The sequence below is a fragment of the Balaenoptera acutorostrata genome, chromosome 14 (assembly GCF_949987535.1).
Source record: "Balaenoptera acutorostrata chromosome 14, mBalAcu1.1, whole genome shotgun sequence".
NCBI classification, from domain to species: Eukaryota; Metazoa; Chordata; class Mammalia; order Artiodactyla; family Balaenopteridae; genus Balaenoptera; species Balaenoptera acutorostrata.
Window position 1 is genome coordinate 70,124,223 of NC_080077.1, and position 25,838 is coordinate 70,150,060.

Sequence of the window (25,838 nt, forward strand, 5' to 3'; positions counted from 1 at the left end):
GTCCTGTCAGATTTGTTGAAAATGCAAATAGTCCAATCAAGTGTAATACTCATTAAGGGAAAAGGACTACAATTTGAAAGTTTTTATGAAGATATGCACTGCCTAATCTGTGAATTGAAAGCATCTTTTAAAAATTTGCTTCCCTTCATATTCCTAGGTGGTAGTGAATATGTGGGTAGAAAAAGGAGAGCATTTCAAATAATCCTAATGAAGTTAACTGATTGCAATCTTCCGTATTGTGAGGAAAAGTTGTTAGCTGTAAAAGACGAGGACAGAATTAAAATATTACCATGACTGGCATTTGATTTGAAACTGCGAAGATAAGCTTAGGTTCCTATTTATGAAAACCATCCTCACAGCCCGATGAAATATCTTTTCAAAGGTTCTATAGTTGCCATGGATACTTGTTAGCGTTGATAGACTAAGTTGTAATCCATATTCAATCATCTGAGGTGAAGTAGCCAAAAAACCTACCAACTAATATCAAAGGTAGCTTCATCTCTAAATTCATACTGGTTTGGAGATGAAAAGGGTAAATACCCTGAAGATTAGATTTTTAGTTAATTATCACTGCTTGAAAAGCAAGATAGTTAGGATGCACATTGCCTGAATCAGATCCTAATGTTTACTCTTTATGCGTAACTTTTTATCTTAACCAGTAAAGGGGATTTCTTAGGTTCTGACATAGGAATTTAGATGGTGTGGTCTTTCTAAAAGTTGTTGAAACCTTCAGATACTCAGTTTCTGAAAGCCAGAGGGACACAGACAATATCGAAGGCATTGGTCCCTATGGTAACGTATTTGCATTTGGCCCAGAAGTGGCTGGTTTCTCCTTAGCTTCTTTTAATTGCTATATATTGACAGCCGTTTTCACGACTATTTATAAGGTGTCAGATTGGTGAGCAAGTGTACAAGGGAGTACGCACCACATCCTTGGGCTTGATTAGATGCTTCGGGTGACAAAGAGCTCTGTGTGAAGAGGCACGAGGTGTTTCTGGCATTTCCCTAACGCGTCTGTCACGTAGTGCAGGCAAGAAGCCTGTCAGATGATTTAAATATTTTCCTCAATTCTCTTTTAAAACAGGTGACAAAAGAGCTAAAACAGTATGACAACAAAATTATAGAATGCAAATTCGAGAACAACAGCTGGGTCTTTATGAGACAGAGAACAGACAAAAGTTTCCCTAATGCCTACAACACTGCCATGGGTGAGTGTGACACCCTCCCGGTGGAGGTTACATGAACCCCCCCCCCCAAAAAAAAAAAAACCCACAACAACACACAAAAGCTAAAGTGTTAGAACCAAACTGTGCTGCCTTTTGTGGTTCAGCGTTGGGGGCAGAAGGCCACGCGGACCGCGGAGGGCTCGCGGCAGGTCTGTGCCCCGCGTGGCTCCGCTCCCCCCTCACCTGTGGGCTGCTGCGGGCACCCGGGAGAGGGCTTAAAGGGCGGGACATCGGGCTGCGGATAGGATGAATTTGTTGAATGACAGCCACAACAAAAGCCATGGTAATTGCAGATCCATTCAAAACGCTGAAGCCATCGTCTGCCAGATGGCAAAAGATGGCATGAGCAAGGGAAATGTAATTTCCAGCTCCTAAGATAGTTTTACAAACAATGGAAAACAACGTCAATGAAAACCTTAAAAAACATAAAATAAAAAAGAAGAAACGTAAAACGTGCTGTGCTATCCTTCAGGGTGTGCTCTGGGTACAATGTGAATGCTTTGGGAATTCAGAGTAGTGAGGGTCTTTCATGGGAAACAGCACATATTAATTAGGTTTCTAAGGTAAACTACTACTGGGAGCAATTCTCGGTTGTGTTGTTAGTGGAACTGAAAGAAAAAGACAGATAAAAACCAAGAATGAAGGTTAATAGGATTATGCACTTTGAGTGCTCAGTCAGTGATGATGATGATCGTGTGATAAGCTTATGAGATAATACAGAAATTGCCACTTTGAGTTTTGTGGCTTAAGTTACTGTTGTACATTCGAAGGTTCTTGTGGGAACTAAGGTCTGTGTTCAGACAGGATGCGTTAATTTGGAAAAGAGGAGTAATTAAGCCCGTGTTGTTTTCCTAAAACCAAGTGGGTAAATACCATTTTGATCACATAGGGAAAGGTGCTTTCTTTAATAGTCATTTTGTTGTAATACCTTACTTCAAGCAAGTTACTAAAATAAAGAATAATGCGCTCTGCCAGCTACACGGCAGCCTCCCCGTTCAGCGGGCACGATGGCTGGCGGCGCGTTACATGCATCAGTGTGCGCTTCTTTCTGAGAGAGGGAAAGGCTGGAGGACCAGAGCGCGCGCTTTCTTTAGAAACTGTGCTTGAATGTGGACCATGGTGTGACGCACTGGGCGAGATCAATATCCTACACAAACTGTTTGGAGGGATCAAAAACGGTAGTGAAGACAGGCTTAAGCCCAAATACTTAAAGTTTGGGTCTAGAATTAATAGTAAAGGCAGCCACCAGAAATGCACTCACTTCGGGGGAGGGGGAGGGAGGAGCACAGCTGAATCCACAGCAAGTCACCCACGTTGGGAAGATGGAAAGTTCTAGCGTGTTGGGATGGAAACGTCTCCCCGTCCTCGTCTCCCTGGGGCGAGTCAGCTGCCTCCATGAATCCTCACACGAGACTCACGTCTCCCTTTGTCCACAGCCGTGTGCAGCAGCATCTCAAACCCTGTCACCAAGGAGATGCTGTTTGAGTTCATCAACAGATGTGTGACAGCTTCTCAAGGACAGAAGCGAAAGCATCATCATCTGGACCCGGACACGGAGCTCATGCCTCCACCACCTCCCAAAAGACGTTTGACTGAAAGACCTGCCTCTGACTTCAGGATTGAGAGGAAAGATGAGTGAGGAAAAGTGCTGTTGCCCCATATTCTTTGCGACCAGAGAAATTCAAAACAGAGTGTGGCTTGATGTTGATACACGTTTGACTTTAAAAAAAAAAAAGAAGAAAGTATTGTAGCCAGCCTGTAAATATTTGATGCATTTGTTTCCTCAGTGCTACAATACATCATGGACTTAAACATTTTATTTATATCTGGTAAACTCAGCCTTACCTTGTGGAATCTGAAGATTGAAATATCCAAAGGTTTAAATGAGATTGAAATCAATGAAAAAGAGGCCTTGTTTATATACGGATAACTTACACTTTAATTTATAAAGTTAGCAATCTAGAACTGTGAGCGCCTAGAACACTGTATTTTTTAGAAGTTGTATTTCAAGTATGATAGGTTTTCCTTTTAAAACATTTAGACAATGGCATTAAATATTCCTGCTATTATTTATCATGGATTTCCTACATTTCTGAAATTCTTGTATTCAAAACCAAATGACAAAGTTGTTAAATATTGTACTATATTAAACAACTTGGTCTGGCTTATATCATTCTAAGAAGTTGTTTTGGAAATGTAAAAGTAAAAAAGTAAAGCTCCAATTTTGTTAATTTCATTCTTTCTAAAGGAGGTATATTGAGTCTTTTCGTCTCTGTTGTTTGAACTGCAGTATCAGCTATCCAATGTATCCACTCTGGCAGTGGTCCCGAGTTACTTCATAGAACTTAGAGACACACCACCTGGTCCTGTGTGTGTTGTTCTCCTGGGAGACTTTTGTTCTCTCTTTCTTTTTTTTAGTTTTAATGCCAGGGCTACTTCTGCTGTACCTCAGTGGTAGCACATTGTAGATTACATTAAAACACACAACTCACTGTGATGATGGGAGTGATATCAGATACAGACAGTGTTGTATTTGTTCCCTCGCACCAAAAGCAAAGGAAATGCCAGCTGACTCTTTTGATTAGAAGGTAATGTCTGTGGAAAAGAATGCTGTCACTAGAAAATGCTCTCCCACTGCTTGATAAATGCAGAGGCAAAGACTAGACATCTGTAGGAACTAAACATCAAGGAAGCCAAGACATTTATTTTCAAAGCCAGAATTCTCTCATCTTCTATTCTGGGAATGCTATTTCAGTTGTACATCTGAATTTTAAAAGAAAAAAACAAAAAACAAAAAACACATTTACTGATAGATAATGGATTTAAAGAGTGGCTAATTGGTCACATGCCATTGTTGGGAAACTGTGTTCTGATTGGTGTGTGAAGGAACTCTTGAAAATTAGCCTACTAGAGGCTAATGTATTTATTTTTAGAGGTACAGGTTTTAACTATGTGTATTTAAACAAATTTTCATGATCTGAATTTTATATATGTATATGCATATATATGTGAGTATATGCAGCAGTGTATATTCTTCTACTAACACAGTGAGAAATCCAAACAAGTCACCTAGTAGATTGAATATCTGATAGGATTTCTATATCAAATAGCACAGATTAACCAAACATGTATTTATATTCACCTGAGTTTTAATGTTTTTAAACAAAGTTTCTTCCTGCAGTGCTTTTCTATATGAAGTACTAGAGTCATGCTTGGGCTTCTTCCCTTATTGTTCCCAAGTTATGTAATGTATAGTGAATTTATTCAAAATGCCATTTTAGTGTTTCTTTCCTAGAGTACTTTTGTGCGTTTGAGCACAACAGGGATTAAAACATCTGATTGCCGCAGTAACTATTGAAAAATGGAAATTGGTCAAGGTCTCATGGTGTCTTGTACAAAGCAGATCTAAAAAAAACGCCTCTGCAACTCCAAATAGTCCAACGCCTGCTCCACCAGGATTGGTGGCTCTTTTCACAAGGTGCATTGCTTTCTTCCAAACCCGTGTAAACGCAGAAGGCTTTTGCAGATGTAAGAGCAAGCTTTTGTCAGCATTCTTTAATGGAGTTAAAATGTTTATGGTAATTGTAACCTTTTAAATGAGTTACGTGAAAAGAGCATCTCATTTTTAATACACCCAGATATTTTCTCCTTGCCTTTGTGCATTTTCCAGGACTTAATCTTCTTAATTTATCTTTTCCTTTCAATTGTAGTGAAGTATAATAAGTAGATCCCATTTAGCCCCTGAACACATTACCATCTACAGGGTCATAAAAAGTCATCTGGAAAGTCAGGGGAGGGGTGGACATCTGGAGTCAGGATTTGGGACGTCATGAAGGAAACACTTTCTTTCTCAGCCCACTTCATAATAACTGTTTTCTGACACTGAAGTTTTGTAGATGAGAATAAGAAAACTTTACTTTCCTGAGTTATGACATATAACTTTGCTTTGTGTTTGGAAAAGATGAGGAAGACTCGACTGCCTGGCTGGTTACATTTGCTTTCCATGAAATGCTCAGAAAATGTCAGGACATTCCTTCTCTAATTGTGTGTCAGTGCAGTATTGTAATAAAACTACTGATTTAAAATAATAGAAAGTGTATCTACTTTGTTTTACTGGTGATGCCTTTGTGTCCCTTTATATAACCAACGCACTCGTGTCCCTTTTATTGCTGGCATCAGATCCTGCTGCTGTCCACCATACCCATCAAAATCCGCCTGGCTTTGTTGCATTCTAGAGATTAGCATGAAGACTTGGAAAGTCTTCTGTTTTCCTTCCTGAGAAACCGAGAAACTTGGAAGTTAAGAATCAAATATTTCCAGATGGAGAAAACTAATGTGGTAGAGAAAACCCCGGGGCTCAACCCAAAGACCAAGTCTAGGCTCTGCCTCTCGTTGCTTCTCTGTCCTCTCTAGAACTTGTTTCTCCCCTCCCCCATCTATAAAATGCCAAGATTGGATCAGATGATCAAAAAGAAGCTTTTCAGGTCTGACATGATTCTTGTGTAAAAACCAGTGCTTTGTAAACATCCTGTATTCACAATAATAGCAATATGACCATTATGGAATAGTCACCAAGCCCCAAGATGCCCTAAAGACAAGCACTCTGTGCAGGGAGGTACCATCATCAACCTCATTTGTAGCTGAGGAAGCTCTGACCCAAGGTAACATAGCTAGTTAGTTGTGAGCTGAGACCCAAACACAGGTCTTTCTACTCCAGGTCCTAATTTACTGTGCAGTCAGTACTCCCTGAAAGGCTCTGGTACAGCCTCTGTGAGGAGGGCTGCTTCTGTGCCAGGGTCCCAAACTATTGAAGCTGTTTCTTTGGCGCTAACAGGTAATAGGTTCCAAGCACCTCTCTCCAAAATAAGATGAAGTTGGGAGCAGGAAAGTAAATACATTTTTAGGACCTTATTTAACAATATTTAAATGTGAGTGACGCAGAGGCCGTGAAAAGTTTAATAATTCTCATAAACATGCTAAATTCTAAAGATGCAGTTAGCAAGAAATAAGTGATTAACTCACACACTGGGCCAGCATTTCCTGATTGTCACATAGTTTGCTGTCAACTCTGATGCTTTGGCAGGTTATCGTCAGCCTTGGTCAATTCCAGATGTGTCCATCCCCTCCCTAGACTCAGCTGTCAGGTGACCTCCCAAGTTTCTAAGAAGATTTCACATTTCAAGAAAATCAGTGCACAGATCTGGGGTAGCCAACTGTTTTGCCATGAAAGGTCATTTACAAAAAACTGGGTTGCCATCGTTTCATAAAATAAAGGGAATCTTAATACCCGAAAAGGAAGTAAGGCATAATTTAGAAGAAAAGACATGCATTTACGCAGACCAAATTTTGTTTTATGAAAGTCTCACTACACCATCCTTTGCTTCTACATTTAACCCCAAACTGGTGAAAACTTTTTCATAGGCCAGTGTTGGGAATCAATGCATAGGTGAAATTCCAGATCGGGGCTTGTAAGTGGGGAGAGGGGCATGAAAACCCCAGGGAAGAAGCAGCCCCTGCTTCCATAGCTGAAGGTCGTTTTCATAGTAACTATCGTCCAGTTACCTCACAGTGGTTGATTACTTGCGCTCTTGTGATCGAAGATATATAGGTGAACAATGAAATTATCTGAATGTTTAAAAATACACAAATAGAATGAAACCCTCACCTCTTTGAGGTACAAAAATAAGCATAACCGAATATAACACAGAAAAACAGAATTTGGCTTTGACAGCAAGTCACACCAACAAGAGTAACCAGTTTTCACAATTTCGAAGTTGGCGCATGGTCTATTTTCTCTTTAGATTGCCGCCACCGGAATGATCTTTCATTCAGCTTCATGTGAAGCTGCTCTTGTTTTCCTCTCCAGTCAGAGCTCCCTGGCCCATGACATCAGAGGCCCTGTGTGACCCAGTCTCCACCTGTATATCCAGGTTTGGGTCTCACCGCAGTGTGACTCCTGGCTGTCCCAAATCTCCATGCTCTCTGCACCCAGGAACCTTTGGTCGTGGTGCTTCTACTGCTTCTGTCAGAAAGCCCCAAGCTCCCTTACCCCCAGCATCAGGGAGGCCTTCCCGCCACAGGTAGCCTCCTGGCTGTCACGCTGTGTCGTGATGGTCTCCCCTGGGCTCCATGAGCGGAGGGACTCTGTCATACACAGCACAGGGCTCGGCAACAGTGGGCACCCGGCAGTAATTAGGGCGGGAGGTTCACATGCCTTTCTGTACTTGCTATTGAGACTCAGTCAAGATGTGGGAACTGTACTCTATTTTCGTTTTTTTTTTCTTTTGGCCGCATGCAAGATCTTAGCTCCCTGACCAGGGCTCAAACCCATGTCCCCTGCAGTGGAAGCATGGAATCTTAACCACTGGACTGTCAGGGAAGTCCCTATACTCAATATTTTGTAATAACCTATAAGGGAAAAGAATCTAAAAAAGAATATATATACATACAATATTGTGTTAGTTTCAGGTGTACAGCACAGTGATTCAGTTATAAATATATCACTGTGCTGTACACCTGAAACTAACACAACATTGTAAATCAACTGTACTTCAATTAAAAAAAAAAAAAGATGTGTCTGCTCTTGTCTCCCTCCATTTAGCTATATAGGAACAGAAAATTGTTTTGTCCCTCTAGCCTTCTCATCATCATAGGAGCACTGATAACATCTCTCGTTTCTTGAGAATTTCTTCACAGCCCATCTCTGATGCATCTTGTATTTAATCCTGATTAGAAGTGTCTTGTCTGTTGTTGCCTTTTGCACTGAAAATGAATGCTTCTGAGGGAAACTTCTCAGCAGGAAGAATCTTAAGAAAAGTGCCCTGGTCTCCTCGCTGTGATATACTCTGAGGGAGGTGTGAGGGAAGCAGTGTTTTTCATCACGTCTTACTTTTCAGGGCAGTTTCACGGAGCTTGCCACATCTGAAACTAGAAGGCTCCTTCTCCCCACCCACCTGCTCCCGCCCAACTTCTGATGTTTTCAAAGAGAAGTCCTTTGGTAGCAGCTGAGGCTTTTCAGTTAGTTTTAAAAATAAATAGTCCGTGATCCCTTAGCGTGAATTGGTGCTTCTAGCCATGTCTTTTAGAGTGGGAAAGGCAAGTGAAAGATACTCTCCTTGTTGCTACTATCAAATGCTATCTTCCAAGATTTAAGGGAATAAGAAACTTTACTGTTTCTGTAGAAGTTCTGCTTCCCCTCCGAAGGCCATTAGGAGAGTCTTGTATAGCTTTGATCTACAGCATAAACACACACTGGAGGTGAAGGCCACAGGGACCCCAACCGAACAGTACCACAACCAAAACTTTCCTACAATAAATTTTCTTGAAAATTCTGCATGTGGGTAGAAACCAGACACCTGGGCACATCACATACAATTGGGATGATGCAGGAGGTGGAACGTGGTCTAGGCCTCGGTGGGTGGGTGGGATGAATGGGGAGGGGGAGGTGTGGACAGAGAATGTGGGGGGAGGATGCTTTCCGGGGCTGTGTCTAGAGCCTGTGTGCAGGGCAGTGGTAGGAAATATGGCTGTCCTCACTCCATCCAAAGCTCACCAACCACCTACCCACCGCTGGCCCCTTGATCTCCTTCCAGCTATTGACCCATTTCTCTCTGTTCCCCTTTCCTTCGGAATTCCTGGAAGGAGGTGATCACACTCACTTGCTCCTTTTTTCCTCATCTCTCTTGAACCCACTGCCAACAGGCTCTCGTCCCTGCTGAGACTGCTCGTCACCATCACCAGTGCCTCTACAGGTCACATCCATTCTCCGAATTGACCCATCAGCACCATCAGTGTTTCAGTTTCTCTCTGTTTTGTTTTATTTTGTTACTTTTTTTTTTTTTTTGGCCATGCCAGTGCATTATGCGGGATCTTAGCTCCCTGCCCAGGGATGGAACCCACACCCCCTGCAGTGGAAGCGCGGAGCCTTAACCACTGGACCGCCAGGGAAGTCCCTGTTACTTCTTTTTAATGGGAAATTTCCTGTATATACACAAATAAGGAAAATGGCAAAATGAACTCCCCCATCTACCCAGATTCAGCAATGATCAATGTGGCAGTTCCTGTTTATTTTATACACCAACTAACCCCCCACCCTCCATTACACACGTGCGTGTACACACACAACACACACACGATTATTTTTAAACAAATCACAAACTACTCCCTCCTTATTGAACCCTTTCTGCTCTTGGTTTCCAGGCCACCATAGTTTCTTGGCTTTCTTTCCTTCCACCCACAGTTCTCTCTTGCTGAGCCCTCTTTACCTTCTCAACCTTTGCATGTGGTAGTGACCCAGGCTCAGTCCACTGGCCTCTGTGTACACTCTCTAAGAGATCTCTCCTACTCTCTGAACACTAATACCATCTACACACAATTTCCAAACCTATTTCTAGCCTGGATCTCTCTTGTGAATTCTAGACTCAACTATTCAACTGACAACTTGACATCTTCACTTGGATGCCTAATGGTCACCTGAAGCTTAATAAGCCCCAGACTGAACTTTCCTCCTCCTGTAGACTTCCTTCTCTTCCCACAGGCTTCTCAGAGAGCTCAGTTCATGGCAATTGCACTTTTCCAGTTGCTTGAGAATCATCCTTGATTCTTTTCTTCCTCTGACATTTCACATCCAATCAATCCACCAGCAGATGCCAGCGGCACTACCTTCAAACTGTAACCAGAATTTAACAACTTCTTACCCTCTTCAACCTCTCGTCTCATCTCTTGCCTGGATTATTGCAGTAGCCTCCTAACTGGTCTCCCAGTTTTTGCTCTCCCTCATCACCTTCTCAATCCAGTCTCCCCACAGCTGTCTGTAGTATTTTTTAGAACATGTCACTCAACTACTCAAAACCTTCCAGGGCCTTCCACCTCACTCAGGATTAAATCCTAAATGCACATCGTCATTCATCCAGGACTACATAACCTGGCCTCCAGCCGACTCCCTCTCATCTCTTCCTTCTTGTACACTCTGCTCATCGATTCTGGCCCCTTTGCAGTTTCTCCAACTTGCCAAGCATGCTCTGACTTTAAGGACTTGGAACTTTCTTTTCCCTTTACCTGAAATGCCCTTCCCCTCGATATCCATAAGGCTCACCCTCATTTCATTCGTCTCTAGACAAATGCTGCCTCATCAGAAAGGACTTCCTGACCATCCCATCTAATATGCCACTCCCATCACCATCTACCTTCTTACCCGAATTTATTTTTCTACAAGCAGTTATGATCTAACATATATGTTTGCTTGTTCGCCTGTTATCTGACTCTCTCTAGAATGTAAGTTCCATGGGAACTGAGAATTTGATTTCATTCATTGCTGTATTTCCAGCACCTAGCCCAGTCTGGCACAAAGTGTAGGAGTTCAGTAAATATTTCTCGAATCTATAAATGAACTCGGGTTACATAGATAGGCTGGGGACAGATTATGAAGGGATTTGAATGTCTGGCTAAGAAGTTAAGCTAAATTTGGTCAACAATAAAGAGCTATTGAAAGCTTTTTTTTTTTTTGCTGCACTGCCCAGCTTGCAAGATCTTAGTTCCCTGACCAGGAATTGAACCCGGGCCCTGGGCAGTGAGAGCACGGAGTCCTAACCACTGGACCGCAAGGGAATTCCCTATTGAAAGCTTTTAAACAAGGGAGTTTTTGGGTGAAATAAGCTGGTAATAATCTGTCAAAAGTGGCCAGTTGGGAGGATATTGTAATAATCCAGGTGAGAGGTAAAGAACCCAGGATAGGGTGGCATCTACCAAAATCGAGGAGATTGGATGTGACAGGCATTCAGGAGGGAGAATCATCAAGATTCAGCAGTCAGTTGAGAAGCCAAGTTTACCTTCAAGGGTTTGAGCCGAGGTGGGGTGATGGTGGTGCCCTTAACAAAGCAGAGAAGTGACAAGGAAGAGCTGATTTGGGGTTGGGATGAAGAAGGGGCCTCTGGGCGTGACGAGCGGGAAGTGTTGTCAGGAGATTCAGATGGAATTGTCCAAAGAGAGGGCAGAAATGTAGAACTGAAACTTGGACAGTCAGACCACCAGCAGGATTTTAAATTCGTCCACACAATAGTGATGGTGAAAACAGTGTGTGTAGAAGGTTTGGAGTACAAGAGGGTCAGAGACCCCAATGATAGTGGGTAGAAGAGAAAAAAACAAAATAACAAAAACTAGGAAAGAAAGTAAGGCATCAAGAAGTAAGAAGAGGCTCAAGAAGGTACAGCCCACAGTCGATAAGAGAGAAATGTTTCTTTTTTTTCCTTTGCCAAAAATATTTTTATTGAGCATTCAAAGATGAAAAATGCTGAAAGCCAAAGTAGTAGCCTTGACTTTTTAATGTCATTACAAATAACTGCTTCTTTGAAACCTGGCGCTCATCCATTTAGCCCCACCTATGTGTTTTTTTGGTTTTATTCTGAGAGGCTTCAGGGCTTTACACTCAAGTCTCCTTAACAAGTCACACAAAACCTCCTGGTCCTGGCCCGAGAGGGAGAATGTTTCTTGCTAGAGAGGGCAGGAAATGGTTCTGATTGCTCCAGAGAGTCAGAGAGTCAAGGGCAGAGAAAAGGGCCTTGAATTGGGTTTCTAGGTGACCTTCAGACAGATGATGCTGGTGGCTGAGGTGAAGGGAGAAACAAGAAAAACTAGGAGGAAATGGAGGTGTTGGGGTTAGGGGCTTCATCTGTGTCGACAGGTGAATTTACTATTCCCAAGAGTAGTGGTTATGCAGGGCGTGTTCACTTTGTGATGCTACGTCTAGTGGACGCGAACGTCTGTTGTACATGAAGGCAGAGGCTTAGCGCCACCCGCTAAAGCCCTCACCGGCCTCCCAGGAGGCCCCTTCTGATCAGCCACAGCGGCCGTGTGCACAGCAGCTCGACGAGCTGTCTGTCCAGGCTGGGCAGAGTCATGCTGCACAGCTGGCCTCACCCAGTTTCCACGGTGGAGCATCTGTACATCATGGTCCTTGATGTTGGTCATTGCGCTTTTGCCTGCAGGAGCCCAGAGGTAGCTCTCAGCTGGAGGCCACGGTCTATGCCCCACCTGGCCACCCTCCGGGCCGGGACAGCAGGGTGTCTTGAAACAGTGACTGGGAAGCTCTCACCCATGGCTGATGAACTATTGTGATGGTCTTCATTTTAGGTATAAGGAGACTGTTTTAAAAATACACCTGCATTCTCCACATTAGGGCTTCTCATTATTTGGAAATAGTTGACATAAAAATAATCTGACTGGATTCAAAGTCCATTTGTTTTATCATAAGAAACATCAGCAAGAAATCACATTTGTACGTAGAAATGAAAAAGAGAAGAGACTGTTGGTTCTTTAAATGTAATTTCAGCTGTCGACATTTTGAAAGTTTCCCAAAGAATGGTTTTAATTTTTTTATTTCTAACATGTACAGTTTCTCATTGATAGTGACTACCAAGAATTTGAAGAGATTATCATTAAAAAGTCTTCAAAAAGACACATGCACCCCAGTGTTCATTACAGCACTATTTACAATAGCCAGGTCATGGAAGCAACCTAAATACCCATCGGCAGATGAATGGATAAAGAAGATGTGGTACATATATACAATGGAATATTACTCAGCCATAAAAAGGAACGAAATTGGGTCATTTGTAGAGACATGGATGGACCTAGAGACCTGTCATACAGAGTGAAATAAGTCAGAAAGAGAAAAACAAATATCTTATATTAATGCATATATGTGGAATCTAGAAAAATGGTACAGATGAACTGGTTTTCAGGGCAGAAGTAGAGACACAGATGTAGAGAACAAACATATGGACACCAAGGGGGGAAAGCGGTGGGGGGCTAGTGGTGGTGGTGGGATGAACTGGGAGATTGGGATTGACATATATACACTAATATGTATAAAATGGATAACTAATAAGAACCTGCTGTATAAAAAAATAAATAAAATTCAAAAGTTTTTAAAAAATATAAAATAAGTAAGCTTACTATTAATAAATGTTAAGAAAGCTACAAAGTACACTACAAAGATAAAAAAATAGATAACTAATAAGAACCTGCTGTATAAAAAATAAATTAATTTTAAAAATCTAAATAAATAAATAAATAAAAGGTCTTGATTAGGATTCGAGGACAGCATTTGAAGCATTAAAACTGATATTAAAAAAGTCATGTCCATAGAAGAAAGCTCAAATTTCTTGTTTAACATTTTGAAAAGATTTTATTTTGAAGTTTCACACAAAGCTATATCTTCCCTGGGACTTTGTATTTCACTTTTCTTTAGATCAAAATTTCATAATATTAAAAAATATAATGGACTTTTCCCCCCCAAGACCCATAAAGACACCCTAAGTCTCTAGTTTACCCCAGGGTACCCTTCAAAGAGTGTCATGTTTTGAGTTTGCCATGATGAGAAAAGGGCTGGGGAGTGTTGTTCTGATGACCCAGGGTGGGAGATTGGCAAGGTGAAAACAGAAGAAGTTTGAAAAGGTGAGGGATTTTACTCCTGACTGGGTAGGAAAGCAAAAAAAAAGTCAGGAGGGGATGATGACCTGGGGAATGAGAAAGAGTAAGGAGACCAGATCCCAGGATCAAGTAGACCTGGCTCCAAAAAGCTAAGAAAGAAGGGAACTGAGAATGACAGGGCACCGTTTTCCATCTCTCTTACTCCTGTATTTCCTTTGCTGCCTCATCCCAGTGTTAGGACTTTTTTTTGTTAAAAAATGACAGAAAAACAAACTTGCCTACTCTAGATAACTGAATAGTCCAGAAGGCAGGCATGACTTCAGGAATGGCTTGATCTAGGAGCTTTCCCATAGCTCAACTCCTAGCATCATTGGGCTTCATATGGTAGCCCATGGTTTCTCCAGAATCACATCGCAGTTCACATCCATCATAAAGAGTAAATATCTCTCTACCAACAGTCCCAGCAAAAGTTTTGTTGCATCTCATTGCATCTGGTTGGGTCATTTGCCCATTCCTGAGCTGGTCCCTGTGACCAGGGAAGGTAATGTCCTCTTATGGCTGGTGCCCATCACTATAGTGGAGAATGGAACCAACTCTCCCAATATTTCCTTTCTTTACTTACTTTTATTATTTCTTTTTGCCAGTTACCTGCGCTTTACTCATACAGTAGAGATAGTCCACATATTAAGTAACTCATAGGCAAGGGTACTGACCAATCAGAACAGCTCTGGAGCAGCATACCTGAGGTTCCCTGCCAAGCCAGGTGTTAACCCTCTCTGGTTGCTAGTTTTGGGGGAGGTCCAGGGGTGCTGAGGAAGAGGCAGGATAGCTGGGAGGAGAAAGATGCTTACAGGGGGTGGTTAGGGAAGTGGCTGTTTTCCAACTTGTATTCAACTGACACTGGCTTTCAATATTTACAAGTGTTACTCTATCATGAATGTTAGCACTGCTTGTATTCCAACTATTCTTGTGTGTGTTTAATCCTTTCTGCCACCACAGATAGACCATCCCCTTAAAGGCTGGGAAGAGAGCTTGTTTCTGAATCTCCTATAGCAGCCAACAAGGTACATTCGTCCATTCACTTATTCACTCGACAAGCATTTCTTGAGCCCAACAAATAGTAGATCCTGAATAATTTTATTTGAATGAATGCAATAGTTTCCTTTAAAAGGGTTGCATAGGAAGTGTTACGGTTGTAGAAAGATCATTTTGTTTAAGGAGAAGACGTAGGTGGAAAGTTTGAGGAAACTGACAACAGTTTATGATAATAAACAGAATCGACTTCCCTCGGAACAGTGACAGAGGTTTTCCCAAAGCTTGTCCTGGTTACAAATATGTTACCCCAGATATCTTGTTGATGGGACCCAGGGAAGGGCGGGCAGAAGGGAAGACGCTGCCCCGGGGTGAGAACAGAGATACTATTCATGGGGCAGGAGAAAAGTAATGACATGCAGGAGGCTGGATGGATGACATTTGGGGAGGACGGAGTGATCACCTGGACCCTGATCACCTCCTGGGATCTTCCCAGAGAAAAGAAAAGCAAGAGCCTGAGTTTGAGCTGGAAGTTGCCTTTGAAAGCATCTGGTCCCATTTTAGAGATGAGCAAAGTGAGACCCAAAATCCGAGGTGTCTCTCTTTTTTTAAAATTAATTAATTTATTTGTTTTTATTTTTGGCTGTGTTGGGTCTTCGTTGCTGTGCACGGGCTTTCTCTAGTTGCGGTGAGCAGGGGCTGCTCTTCATTGCGGAGCATGGTCTCTAGGTGCATGGGCTTCTGTAGTTGTGGTGCGTAGGCTCAGTAGTTGTGGCTCGCGGGCTTTAGAACGCAGGCTCAGTAGTTGTGGTGCTCGGGCTTAGTTGTTTCACGGCATGTGGGATCTTCCCGGACCAGGGCTCGAACCCATGTCCCCTGCATTGGCAGGCAGATTCTTAACCACTGCACCACCAGGGAAGCCCCCTGAGGTGTCTTTAACGAGGTTGCTCAGCTGGCCCCTGACTTCCTTAATTCTCAGCTCACTTGGCATTTCTCCCCGAGGAGATAAAAATGGGCATGAAAGAAAATTGCCTCCAATTAGGTAGACGATGTGACCTTTCACAAAGCCCATAAGTAGCCCAGAGGTGACTGCCCTTTACCCTCTTATCATCCTGGAGCCTGAGCGACCTGGGGCGCCCGTGTGCATGTGGGCAGCACTGGTGCACACACCCGCCTCCAAGGCTTAGATGTTCATCCAAGGTCAAGCAAAGACCGCAGGCACCGCTGACAGGAGTTGCGTAACCCACAAGCTCACGTCTACTTAGAAAAGTTTGATTTTGATTGCCATAGAAGGCAAAACATCTTAAAGTGAAGTTGAGCTATCTTTGGGTAGGATGCAAAACCGCCCATGGGTATATCACATCAGAAACGATGTGTGATTTCTTCCAGTCCCTCAACTCAAAAAAGATGAACAGATTTAACTGATGCGTCCTAAAAATAAATAAATAAATAAGATCTGCTTTGAGCTTGAAACCAAGTATAGAAGTTACAGGGTCTCTTTTTTGGGGAGGGGGTGGGGGGCATTGTGAGGTGAAGGACAGTGGGGAAAATTTTTTTTTCAGTGTAAAGACTAAATTATAATGAGACTGTTTTAGCTCTGAGCATTTTCTGCTGGGAATAACAAGATTACTAAAGGTCACAGAAACAAGGTTGGCTTGGAAAAAATTATGAATGGTGCTTAGATCATCACACATATGCCCGAGGAGATTTCTTCTTCTGAGTTGAGAACCAACACTCCTTTTCTAAACCTGTAATTTCAATAACAAAACAAGTCAAACCCAGAGCTGACCTGACTCTCAGGACTCAAGAGTTGGAGGCATAGGATCTGCCTTGGGGGGTGACTGCGTGTGGATGCAAACCCAGGGGGGCTTGGACCCAGGCAGGCGGTTTCAAGTCTCCCCCACCAGCCTCCAAGTTCCAGAGCCTCCGGTGGAGGAGGTGGCCCTGTGGTCTGTGTCACACAGTGTCACTCTGGTGGCCAGTGACACATCAACTCCCCCCTTCTTTGGGGGGACAGCTGAGCTTTCATTTATTACATAACAGTATATTCTGGATAGAAGCAAAATGTCCTTCGCAGGTCATCCACTATAAAGATTGGCAAATTACTAAATTAATTTTGTTGTATAAGTACCTCCTTACACCCACCCTTTGGAGTGAAAGTTTATTCTTTTAGTTCTCTTTCGTCTTTTTCTGAAAAGAGATTTAATGTGTTACCGTGGTGCAGAAAATCAATGCTTTGAAATCAATGGTGATTTTTCAGGCTGTTTGAAATTATTCACATGACTGGCTAAGCTTGCTGCTGATAGAAAAACAGAGGTTTGTTGCAGAGGAAATCCTCAACTTTGAAACATCGCTGTGTGATTCGATGTGACTTTCTTTTTAGAACTTGAATATTTATTCCATAGCAGTAAATGTTCAATCCAGGCAGCGGTCCTTTAATCCTCATATACGCTGGAGGCTCTGGTGTGTGTAATTCTGAACTAGCTGTCAACTTGACCCTTAGAAGCTTACAAAAGTGCATGTGTACGGCGAGGATGTGGAGAAAGGGAAACCTTGTGCACTGTTGGTGGGAATGTAAATTGGTGCGGCCACGGTGGAAAACAGTATAGAGGTTCCTCAAAAAAACTAAAAATAGAGCTACCATATGATCCAGTAATACCACTCCTGGGCATATATCTGGAAATAACAAAAAAAACTGATTTGAAAAGATACATGCACCCCAATGTTCACAGCAGCACTATTTACAGTAGCCAAGACATGGAAGCAACCTAAGCGTCCAGCAACAGATGAATGGGTAAAGAAGATGTGGTACATATATACAATGGAATACACTACTCAGCCATAAAAAAGAATGAAATAATGCCATTTGCAGCAACATGGATGGACTCGGAGGGTATTATGCTAAGTGAGATAAGTCAGCAGAGAAAGACAAATACTGTATGTTATCACTTATATGTGAAATCTTAAAAATAAAGCAAATTAGTGAATGTGACGAAAAAGAAACAGACTCACAGATATAGAGAACTAGTGGTTACCAGTGGAGAGAGAGAAGGAGGGTAGGGAATTAAGAGGTACAAACTACTACGTATAAAATAAATTAGCTACAAAGATATATTGTACAACATGGGGAATATAGCCAATATTTTATAATGACTATAAATGGAATACATCCTTTAAAAATTGTGAATCACTATGTTGTACACCTGAAACTTATATAGTATTGTAAATCAACTATACCTCAATAAAGAAAATAATAAATATTATTTAAACAGTGAATGTGTGGGACTTCCCATGTGGTCCAGTGGGTAAGACTCCACGCTCCCAGTGCAGGGGGGCCCAGGTTCAATCCCTGATTGGGGAACTAGATCCTGCATGCGGCAACTAAGAAGCCTGCATGCTGCAACTAAAAGATCCTGCATGCCACAACTAAGACCTGCAGCCAAAATAAATAAAATAAAATAAATAAATAAACATTGAATGTGTATTAGGGCTGAGGGTCAGGGTGGGGATAGAGAGCTAATATATATTGCACAGTTGAGTGATGATACCAGACAGAAGAAGCGTGAGATGTGAGGGTACAAATTGCTATGGAGGTTTGAGAGAGGCTGAAGAGGGTCTCTGGTTGGCTTTGGGAAACTGCTTCCTGGGAGAAAGGCCATAATCCAGAGCAAACACTGGTGAGAAATGTCTAGTGAGCAAACCGCATCCAACCTGTGACTGAGCCCCGACAGCAGCTCTGGGAGCAGTCATCGTCACTCCCATTGCTCAGGGAAGTAGACTGGGAGAAGTGGAGTGACTTGCCCAAGGTCATGTGGTCTGGAGGAGGTGGAGCTGGGCCCTGACCCCTCATTCTCTTTCTCCACACGGCCTTGTGGTGCTATTCGATGTGGGTCTTCACGGCGGGGCATAATATTCCGGTCACTTGAGAGCTTGCTGGTGAACAGAGACACATTTTAGGGGACTCAGGACTGCATGAGCAAAGGCACATGGCCGGAGACACTGAATTCCACAAGTTCAGGGCCAGGCTTGGAGCCAAGGGTGGACCTTAAAAAATAAAAGACACAGTTCTTTTCCTGGAACTTACCCCACGGTTGAGAAGATAAGGTACCCAGTAGGAAAACCCTGGAAAATGATTTGCGGCAACTTGTAAACAGAAAGAGTATTAATTAATTTATTTTATTTTATTTATTTTTGGCTGTGTTGGGTCTTCGTTTCTGTGCGAGGGCTTTCTCTAGTTGCGGCGAGCGGGGGCCACTCTTCATCGCGGTGCACGGGCCTCTCACTATCGCGGCCTTTCTTGTTGCGGAGCACAGGCTCCAGACGCGCAGGCTCAGTAGTTGTGGCTCACGGGCCTTGTTGCTCCGCGGCATGTGGGATCTTCCGGGACCAGGGTTCGAACCCATGTCCCCTGCATTGGCAGGCAGACTCTCAACCACTGCGCCACCAGGGGAGCCCCAGAAAGAGTATTGATTCGCATCTGTCACCAGCTCACCTAGTCTGTCCTGGCAGGAAGCGGTGCCTCCCCCCGAGAGGCCTGAGTTCTCTGATGCTGCAGCAAACCCCTGTCCCAAATACCAGTGCCTAGCAGACGGCTGGGCCCTGTCCTGTCGGTCCTTACAGAGGAGCCTCAGTCCCGGCCAGCTGTCCGGCGGGGACCCGCTCCCGGGAGCCTCCTCCACCTCTGCCCTGGGCCCACCTCATACCCACCGTTTCCAGGGCCCTGCTCACCCCTCCGGTGCCTCTGTGGGCATCAGAAAAACTGCCTTCCGGTAGAGCTTCCTGAGCCGAGAGTGCGCCGGCTCTCAGCCCCTCCCCGCCCCGCAGGCCACCAACAGCCCACCATCGGGGTGGCCTGGTCCCCCCCACTCTCAGCTCTCCCTGGAGCCAACCAGTACCCTGCAAACTGGCTCACTGTTTCAGCTGTCCTGGGAGAAATGTTTTCCCCAAACCCAGCCCTTCAACATCCCAGCTAAGAATTTGGATTGGACTGCGATTCCTAAAACTTCTAGCTCTGGTGACCACACTGGAGAGTGCCTCTGGGGTGTTGGGGAAGGAAAGGTGGCAATCAAACAGCTGGAAACCAGGAGCCAGCCCCCATTCACCTCCAGCCTTGTTTCAGCTGCACCAAATCACAGTTCAGCCAGTCGGCCATAGGTCACCCCCCGGGTGAACGAACCTGCACGAAATCCATCCCCAACGTTGTCACTAAACACACCCTCGACGAATGCTGCTCAGATAAATTATCAGAAGCAGACGAGATGCCCAAGAAAATATCGGGGATGTGCTCCAACTCAGACAATCTCTTGGGGCAACCGGGACTGTGGGTGATGTGTGTTCCAGAGAAAACCAGTTCCTTCCAGCCTTCACCCCGGAGACTGCCTTTCTCCTTCACGCCACAGGTACATTTTGCTTTATCGGCAGAGACATTCCTGAGAAGTCAACAATTTGAATTTTGTTAAAAACCGATCCTGTATAACGTGTTTATAACGTGTTCAGAGAGAACTCAATATTTAGCCCATCACAGTGAAAAACCTTTTCCTTGGAGGGACTTTTTTGTCAACTCCTAAACCGGGATCTTAACCAGGAGGCTATAAATGAGCTCCAAAGATCCCTGCTTTCCAGGGAAATTATAGGCAAAATTTGTGTAGATGTACATTATTTTCTGGAATGAGGGTCCAGAGATTCTGCCTAATTAATTCTCAGAGAGTTCTACAATCCCAAAAGCTCAGGGACCAGAAGCGGTCTGGGGACAAGTGTGGAGCTGGGGTATTTGTGTCCACCAGTCCCAGCAGTCAGAGCTGCCCCTGCCATGGGCTACGGCCATGAAATAGTTCTGCACAGGTGACCCCCTTATTCTGGGCACGTAGCAAGTTGTCAGACCTGTTTGTGTGCATTTGTAAAGACGACAGAGAAGGAATCCTGGATACGAAGCTGACTTTGTCTCCCGTTTCCAAATGGAACGACCAAGCCACACGCATCACACGGGGTTACACCACGCAGCGCCCCTCTTGGATGTGAAGGCGATGCGTCTGTCAGTACAAAGCTAGAGCGCGGCTAGTTTTACACTGCTGCCCCAGAGACAGCCCGTGATGTGGGCTTCCTAGCAGGGCCCAGTCCAGGGTCGCGCTGTCCTGAAGCGTCTGTTTCAGGCTCCAGCTGCCCTGCCCACCTTGGCCCATCCTCTGAGGTTGGAGGTGCAGGGCCCCAGCCCTTTTTCTCCCTCCTTTTTGGCCTCTTCCATGCAAGGATAGCATAGTCAGCAAGGCTGGTCAGCATCTTTGCTGGGCGTTGTCATTAAGTGCCGGCGGGTTGCTAGATCTTGGCATCACACTGCCTCCTAAAGGACTATTAACTGGGCAACAAATGTTGAGGCCGATACTGTGATGGGCGGTAATGCGAAGCATGTGGGAAGTAGGTGATTTATTTATAAGTGTCCAAATACCTGCTCACTGGGATTTCAGGGTTATTGTTTCTTTGCCTTCCAGGCCAAGTGCTTGTTCATGAGCTTTGCCCAGTACGTCACCACCCCAAGGGGCCGGGGGGGTGAGGGGTAGAGCCAAAGGCTCCAGGACCCTCCGGGGATTGCTGGGCTCTCTTCCTAGTGCTTCTGAATGAGAAATGGAGGCTCCTTTATTTTCCTAGATTCTTAAGGGTGAGCAATGGGGCCACGACTGGCCTCCAACACCCAACCGCGAACGCTGGGTTCAGTGTCGTCCTGCACCTTGAAGAGTTCCATTGCTGTCCCTTCCCATCCTTCCCAAGCGGGAAGAAGTGAGCCTGACACACTGGCCACCGTGTCTGCAGTGACTTGTAAGGAAGTGCTCAGTCCTTACCACCCCGCCTTCTACATGATGCAGGTGCTGCCCAGGAAACTATCCTCAGAGAACAGTCTTGACGGAGGTAACCAGGCTCCGCCGGTGTCTTTTAGACAACCCCACGACATAAAGCCTTTCCCTTGCCAACGCACATGCTATGATGTTTTGTTTTTTTGATGATTTCGGAGATTTAAAAATGTCAAAGAGATTCTGGCTGTAAATGTCCCCACAGTGATTTTGTCATTTTGTAGAGAAAAGAAAGCAAGCTTCCCGGCCACCCCATTCAGAATAGAGCAAGCTGCAGGACCCAGCCCCTCCTTTCACAAACCCTTCCTACCGCACCCCCATCCTATTCATATTCTGATCTTCCACACACTTGAAAAGATGTTATTTAGAATGTTCCTACCAAAGAGAATATCTTCCTCGTGTTTTCAGAGCCTGCCTTCAAAGGACTTAATCTGCATTGGGGGCCGCTGGCTGCAGATGTGAGTGATGGAAGCTACAGAATCATACACAATGTGGCAGAGCTGGGGGTGGGAGAGGGGGGAGAGGCGGGCTCAGGCTTCATCGGCCGGCCCCTCTGCCTGCAACTCCAAAGCCACCCAGGCCAGCCAGGGGGGCCAGTTTGTCCAAGGTGTCACAGCCCAGAGAGCGGAAGATCCCGCCCTCCTGACTCGGGGCAGGGCTCTGGCCCCTGTACCACCCAGCCTCCCAGAGCGGACTGTGCATTTACCTGGGCGGGGGGCACAATAACACCGGGTACAAGAGCTCACTCAGGCCTTCCTAATTCAGTGCTCAAGGTCAATCAATCAAGGTTAAGACAAAGGTTTCCCTTGCACGCAGCGGGTAGGAGTCGGTTTGCTGGCAAATTAATCAAATAACAAGAATTGATGGAGAACTTTAAAAAATAATCTGAGAAGCCTAACTCAGTCATTCTTTTGAAAGCATTTGTTGATGGTCTACTGTGTGTCAGTTGATGAGGGTAGCGACACACATCCCTGTTCTTAAGGAGGGAAGCAAACAAATGAACAGGCAAACACCATATGAGTGCTTAAATGCTACATCAGACTTGGGGAGCCGGGGATCTTACCAGCTGTGTGTCTTGCATGCCCTTGTAGGAATCAGACCGGCAGAGCAAGGGCTTTAGTGCATTTAAAACCAAAGAGGGGATTCGATTTTGCACCCTCAGAAAGCCAAGGCCTGCACGTGGTTAAGAGTCATTTCCAGTGTACTTAAAGGGGGAATCCAAAATTATCCTAGTTTTTAAGAAAGTTTTGTATAGCTTCTTCTACCTGAGGAAGCATCCCCAAATGGTCCCCAGGTGCTCTGAAGGCAAAGGGATTTTTCAGGCTGAGAGTGAGAAGAAGCCCCCATGTGCCAGCTAGGCAGCTGCCTGCAGAGAAGTGTCTCCCACCCGAGCAGGAGAGGGAGGGTCCAGGAGGAAAGGCTCAGCAGAAGGGATCCTGCAGAAGGCTTGCTTTGCTCCAAGGTATGAAAGGAGGTTGGGGTTCAGCTGAAGAGGCTGGGGGTGAATCAGTTTGTTTGGGAAAACCAAACAAACTGGCAATGACTAACTCCAGGAAACCAAAAAGCAAAACAAAAGAAAACGTTGTTCTAGTTTACAAGGTGGCACAGCTGTGCTGGAAACACTATGCTAGCCCCTGATTTAGCTAAAAGTGTGACATCGCTATATTGAGGAAATGAGGACATGGAGAGGAGGCAAGAGTATGTAAATGGGAGGGATGGTGTTACTGACCAGGGTTCTTAATCAACAGAAATTGATAAGAGGCCAGACAAGAAATTCAGGCAAGGCTTTACTGGGGCTCCTGCTGCAGCAGGGGGGCGAGCTGTATCCTTATATGGGGTGAGGGAAGGGATGTGTCCAGGGATCAGGCCAGAGGGGTGTCTTAGGTGGTTTGCCCACCCCTTTGGTGGTGTTGTGTGCAGGGGGCATGCACAGTGTCTTGCTTTTGCTCCCGACCCCCTGCTTTGGCTCCCAGCTCTTCAGAAGTAGCAGTTGGGTTTTTTGGGTCTCTTTGTATCTTATTGTCCATAATTTGCCCCAACTGTGCATGCGCATGCACGCACTTATTTTTAGTCCCTTGTAGTTTCTTTGTATAAGCACTGCAACAAAGGGTCCCAGGTCCCAGGTCCCAGCCTGTCTCAATGGCCCGGCCTTCCACAATGAATCTAAAACTGAAAAAAAAGAAAAAGCATTCTACCTATGCCGTCAGCAGATGCAGAGGTAAAGAGCAGAAGAAGGGAGATGTGGTAACTGAGGAATGAGAATTGGGAGGGAGGCAGAGGGGGCAGGGACAACTGTTTGCTATCGCACACCTTGTGTCCATGTTTGGCTTTCCTAACCTATGTACATGCACTACTTTGATAAAAAGTAAAAACACATTTAAAGGGCCCCTGTACACATGGAAGGTGGGTCTGTTTTGCGTCCATTGCTAAGCAAAGGCGTGAACAACAACAAAAACTGCTGCCTTGAGTCTCCTCAGTTCTGCAAAGCAGAAATGTGGCAGCCGGGTATGTGAGCGCCAAGGCCCAAGAACGCATCCTGGGGCAGAGGCAGCGTGGGCGGCTCTGAAATGCGGTCCTGCTGTGGCACTCGCCGGTCTCAGTGTCTTCCGGGGCGTCCCATGGTCTCCCTGGGAAAACCCCAGTTCTGGGACATGGGCCTTCAGGGCCTCTGGGAGGTGGCCCCTGCCAATCTCTCCACTTCCTAACATCCCCCGCCCCCGCACCCGCAGATGAATTGTAGCCCTGCAGTACACACACACACACACACACACACACACACACACACACACCCCACGCCCAGCTGTCCTGCCCTCCGCAACCTGGGAAACCCCGTAACTCCTGCTCGTCCCCCTTGACATCCCAGTTCAGACCTTTCCTTCTCCTGAGGCCTTTACCGACCCCTCCGCCCGTGGGCTCCCGGCACAGCCCGTGCTCATGTCTCTCGTTATCTAGAACCCCCTTCTCCCCTCCCTCATGAGCCCCTCTGGGCAGGAGCTGTGCCCAGTACAAGTCGCACAAATGAATGCAACCACCCCAGGAACCGTCTAAGGGCTGAGGGCAGACGCTCCAGCGTCTCCCTTTCCCTCCCTCTGTCCAGTTCCACTCGACAACCAGGCCCCTAATCTCACCAAGAGCCAACTCGGCTCCTGCCCCGCCTCCCCTGCAGGAAAGAGACAAACCCAGGGTCGACTGATTGAGGGAGGGTCAGAGGCAACTCAGAGAGGATGGAGGGAAAGTTGAAATTGGGCTTTGTCACCATTTTTAAGCCCAGACACCAGCCGCAAGCAGACTCTGCAGGCCTGGCGGCGCGTCCCCTGCTCAGGGGTCACACATGACGCAGGCCCCTTGTGCTCCCGGAGCCCTTCCGGGGAACCTGCAAGCCTTCCATCTCACCCGTCGTCGTGTCCGGCCTGGGGGACAAGACAGCGAGGAGCTCTGTCTGCCCCAGCCCTGCCTGCGGCACCTGGGGAAAGCTTTGTCCTCTCCTCCGTCTGGCTGAGAGGGCCCACGCGGGGCACGGGGTGGGGTCCCCAACTCCTCCCAGCGGGAACACGCATCCCGGCCCTGCCTCTCAGCTTTCCGACAGGGACCGAGGCTTCCGAAGGGCAATCCGGCCAAGATGGAGGAAATCGTCAGTATCAGTTAACAGGCCCGGGAGAAAGGGGCCTAGAGGCCGTGTGACCACAGGAATAACTATAATGATGGCGAACGGTTTGTGAACCCCGACTTTGTGCCAGTCAAATGCCTTACACACGTCATCTCATTATCCTGTCCTCACCCTGTGGACAAGACACCATCATCACCTGGTACTCGGCAGCTGTGGGCCGAGGCTCAGAGAGATCTTACTTGATAGGTGAGGAGGGATGTCAGCCCAGGACTGTCTGACCTCAAAGAAAGATTCTGAACTTTTAACTTGGATATTATGCTTCTATGGACCAGGGTAACAAAGGAAGGGAGATGTAGGGAAGAGAAAAGAGGTGATAGCGTGGGGTTTTTTTTTTGTTTTTTGTTTTGTTTTGTTTTTAAGGTTAGGGGAAGCTCAGCACATTTTGGAGAATGAAATTGTGAGGGAAATCTTGCTTTTGATCGGAGTGTGTCCCACCAACATCCCTACCCCCTATTCCTCCCAAACCCACAGCCAGCAGCCCAGATCCTCCAGGGGTTCTGGGGTCACTTTTCCTTCTTCGGTTCCAAAGTTAAATCAACTGGAAACAAGCAAGTGCTTTAAATAATGCTGCCTGAGGTGTGGCCGTAATCTGCACCCCGTCTAGACTTTCTAATGCCCCTGCAGGAGCATGTGGGTCTTATC

At 45.4% G+C, this 25,838-nt stretch overlaps 1 protein-coding gene across 2 annotated transcripts in view; it reads left to right on the plus strand.

Annotated features, from left to right (window-relative positions):
• The window catches only part of RNGTT (RNA guanylyltransferase and 5'-phosphatase), a 289,984-nt gene that overhangs the window by 228,488 nt on the left and 35,658 nt on the right, over positions 1 to 25,838 (plus strand). The window contains exons 15-16 of one of the 2 annotated variants that reach the window (XM_007195941.2): positions 1,085 to 1,208; positions 2,663 to 5,306. The exons of the other annotated variant lie outside the window; for it this stretch is intronic. Of the exons in view, the coding sequence (XP_007196003.1) occupies positions 1,085 to 1,208; positions 2,663 to 2,865 (327 nt within the window). The 3' untranslated portion in view covers positions 2,866 to 5,306. Of the gene's footprint in view, positions 1 to 1,084; positions 1,209 to 2,662; positions 5,307 to 25,838 lie in introns of those variants that run through there. 2 annotated transcript variants of the gene reach the window in all.